Source organism: Lathyrus oleraceus, chromosome 4 (assembly GCF_024323335.1).
Source record: "Lathyrus oleraceus cultivar Zhongwan6 chromosome 4, CAAS_Psat_ZW6_1.0, whole genome shotgun sequence".
Lineage (NCBI taxonomy): Eukaryota > Viridiplantae > Streptophyta > Magnoliopsida > Fabales > Fabaceae > Lathyrus > Lathyrus oleraceus.
In genome coordinates, this window is record NC_066582.1 from 385,703,575 (window position 1) to 385,707,078 (window position 3,504).

Here is a 3,504-nt window from a genome sequence, read left to right on the forward strand (position 1 = left end):
ACTGCTTTGGTCTTGAGTGAACAAAGGATACAAAGGCAACTGTTAAAGTAATTTGTGGGAAAGAGAAAAATTAGTTGTCTAGAAGATGGTGATTTTGTTTATCCTTATGCCCTCGAGGAGAAACGTGCAAATCTGAAGCAACTCTATGAAGCCTCTTCTAGTGGGGTCACTTCCAAGAGTTTTGCAACAAGATGCATCCATACCTGCATTCATACATTTTCAAAATAGAGTCTCATTCCTTCCTTTCTTCCTCCAGGTTCACGCTGAATCTTCAACACCGGTACAATACTCGTGCCCGAGCAAGACAGAGGATGGCTGAACAAGAGCAAGAGAGCGCCCGAGTTAGAGCTGAACTAGATGAGATCAAGGGAGGCATGTCCCAGATGCGAGAAATGTTACAAGCTTTAACCTTCAGATTTGAGGTTCCGCAAGCGACCGTGATTTCAGAGCCCACGGGCCCAGCAGTGGAAGTCCAACTTCAGAGGATGTTACCCTCAACCCTTCCTCCATATGGGCTACCTTACGACTTCGTCCCTCGAGCGGGAGTAGTGCACGACATGGGGAAATCTGTCCAACAAGTCGTGTCATTACCGGTTTATATCGACGCGCGCCCAATCATCCATACTGTTGCTCCACCAGCAGCCTATGCTAGGCACATTCCGCACTTTGAAGATCAACACCATATGTATCAGACTGTCGACTCAACCGTTGTTGGTGACGAAGTGATATTTGAGGATTTTAGAAAAGTAAAGGAGAACATGCAACTCCTTGAAAAGAAGTTCTGAGATTTAGAAGGAGACCACGTCTTTGGATCTGCCGCCAAAGAAATGTGCCTTGTATCTGGGTTGGTGATTCCGGGAAAATTCAAAACTCCAGACTTCGAAAAATACAAGGGGCATACTTGTCCAAAGAGCCATCTCATCATGTATTACCGAAAAATGGCTGCACACGTGGAAGACGACAAGCTGATGATCCACTGTTTTCAAGATAGCTTGAGTGGGGCTCCTTCCAAGTGGTATTTAAGTCTGGATCAGAATAGGATCAGATGTTTCCAAGACCTGTCAGACGCGTTCATAAAACACTATAAATATAACATGGACATGGCGCCTGACAGAAGACAGTCGCAAAGCATGTTCCAGCATGACAAGGAGTCCTTCAAGGAATATGCTCAGAGATGGAGGGAACTGGCTTCTCAAGTTGAACCACCTCTAGCTGAGAAGGAATTGGCTGAACTATTTATCGATACTGTCCAACCCCAATTCTATGAGAAGATGGTTGGAAGTACTTCATTGGGATTCTCCGAGCTTGTTGCTATAGGGGCTCGTGTCGAATATGGTTTGAGAAATGGAAAACTTGCGGCTGTAGCTGGAAATTCAAATGCTAATCCAAAGAAGTTCTTTGGAGGGTTTCCTAGAAAGAAGGAAGGTGAAGCAAATGCTGTGACTATTGGCCAAGGAAGAGCCTCTCTAAGAAGGAAGCCAAAACAATATTCACCAGAGCAGTATGTTCAACAACCCTTTCCCTACCAGCAACCCATGTATCCCGTTCAGTACGCCCCGCAACCGTACATAGTTGTTGTGACGCCCGCATTCAATCAACAACCTCCTCAGGCTTATCAAGTGCCTCCGGTTTATAGACCGACTCCAGTTCAGCAACGTGCTGCGGTTCCTCCAGCTTGTCAACAAGCACCAGCAGCTCCTGTTTATCAACAGCCGAGAGCTCAAGCTCCAAGGCAAAATGCTCAAAACAAGAATAGGAGGCAAGGGGATAGGGCGACCTTCAATCAAATCCCAATGTCGTACACTGAGCTTTATCCCTCCCTGTTGCAAAAGGGTTTGGTGGTTCCCAGACTTATGGGACCTCCACCTGGTCGTCTTCCTCCATGGTACAACCCTAATGCACATTGTCCTTTTCATGAAGGTGCCCCCAAGCATGACCTAGAGGGTTTCTATGCTTTGAAGCATAGGGTTTGTGAACTGATTGAAAGCAAGATCCTGTCTTTTAAAGATATGGGACCAAATTTGAAGATCAATCCTCTTCCTCCTCATGGAGATCCTGCAGTAAACGCCATTGAAGATGCCTCTGTTGTTGTTACGGTTGATAAGGTGGATGATGTTAGGACTCCTTTGGCAGTATTCCATGCCCGATTGGGGGAAGCTGCCTCATTAATGTTCGCCATGACAACTATGAAGAGTGTGCCACACACCCAAGAGGGTGGTAGATGGTACGAGATAATATCCAAAACTTGATGAATAAAGGAGTGCTTCAAATCTCCAGTGTTGTAAAGAACGAAGATGTGCTGCGGTTCCGGCGAATAGTCAGTTGTCACCTGCTGAGATATGTATGCCCACGCCTTTTCCATATGAGAGCACCAAGGCCGTTCCTTGGAAATATGAGATTACCGCTGTGGAAAAGGTTGTTGAAGGAAGTGCAAATGTTGAAGTGACAGAAGCTGTAAGTGAGGACGTCACCAATATTACAGGAATGAGTAGAATGACCCGTAGTGGTCGAATCTATACGCCTGAATTCAATGTGACTCCTCAAGGGCCAAACAAGGAATCATAAGTCGCAACTCCCACTAAAGAACCCGAAGTGGTCCAATCCGAAGATGCTGTTGAATTATTGATGCTGATCAAGAGAAGTAATTACAAGGTTGTGGACCAGTTGCATCAGACACCATCTAAAATTTCTATTTTGTCTTTGCTGTTGAACTCCCAAGCCCATAGGGAGGCTTTGTTGAAGGTGCTTGCCCAAGCTCATGTAACGCAAAGCATAACAGTTGACCAATTTGCTGGAGTAGTTGCAAACATCACAGCTTGCAATACTTTGAGCTTCAGTGGAGAGGAATTACCTGAGGCTGGACAAAATCATAATCGTGCTCTCTACATCTCAGTAAAGTGCAAAGATGATGCTTTGGCAAGAGTTTTGGTTGATACCGGATCTTCTCTGAATGTTATGCCAAAGAGAACACTCGCCAAGTTATCTTATCTAGGACCAGCTATGAAGCATAGTGCCTTGGTAGTGAAAGCTTTTGATGGTTCCAGGAGAACCGTGATTGGAGAGGTTGAACTGCCCATATTGATTGGCCCTCATGTATTCCTGATTAATTTCTAGGTCATGGATATTAATCCAGCGTATAGTTGCTTGCTGGGACGTCCTTGGATTCATGCTGCAGGGGCAGTCGCTTCCACTTTACATTAAAAAATGAAGTTTGTGGTGGACAATCAACTGATTATTTCTGAAGAGGAAGACATTATGGTCAGCCACCTTTCATCCTTCAGGTATATCGAGGTTGATGAGGACGCTTTGGAAAATTCTTTACAAGCTCTTGAAATAGCCAATGCCACTTTTATGGAGATGAAGGACCCGGTTGGGAAAGCTTGTTCATCTTTCGCTTCTTTGAAAAGCGCAAAGTCTAGTATTGAAGGAGGAAACCCTGAAGGTTAGGGTCAACTTATTCATATTCGCGAGAAGCATGATTGCTTTGGTCTGGGACATGTGCCT

General features: G+C 45.1%; 1 protein-coding gene across 1 annotated transcript; it reads left to right on the forward strand.

Moving 5' to 3' along the window:
- The first annotated feature begins 1,094 nt into the window (after positions 1-1,094).
- LOC127137643 (uncharacterized) lies at positions 1,095-3,201 on the forward strand. Its single transcript, XM_051064085.1, has 4 exons — positions 1,095-2,132; positions 2,278-2,454; positions 2,638-3,018; positions 3,115-3,201. Exons 1-4 carry the CDS (start codon positions 1,095-1,097, stop codon positions 3,199-3,201), a joined length of 1,683 nt encoding a protein of 560 aa, XP_050920042.1.
- The last annotated feature ends 303 nt before the right edge of the window (positions 3,202-3,504 follow it).

Excerpts from the sequence above, each read along its gene's own strand:
- LOC127137643 (XM_051064085.1), top strand. The coding sequence starts at position 1,095 with ATGGACATGGCGCCTGACAGAAGACAGTCGCAAAGCATGTTCCAGCAT. Across the intron at positions 2,455-2,637 it reads ATGTTGAAGTGACAGAAGCT|AGAAGTAATTACAAGGTTGT; the intron begins GTAAGTGAGGAC and ends ATGCTGATCAAG. Across the intron at positions 3,019-3,114 it reads CTATGAAGCATAGTGCCTTG|GTCATGGATATTAATCCAGC; the intron begins GTAGTGAAAGCT and ends ATTAATTTCTAG.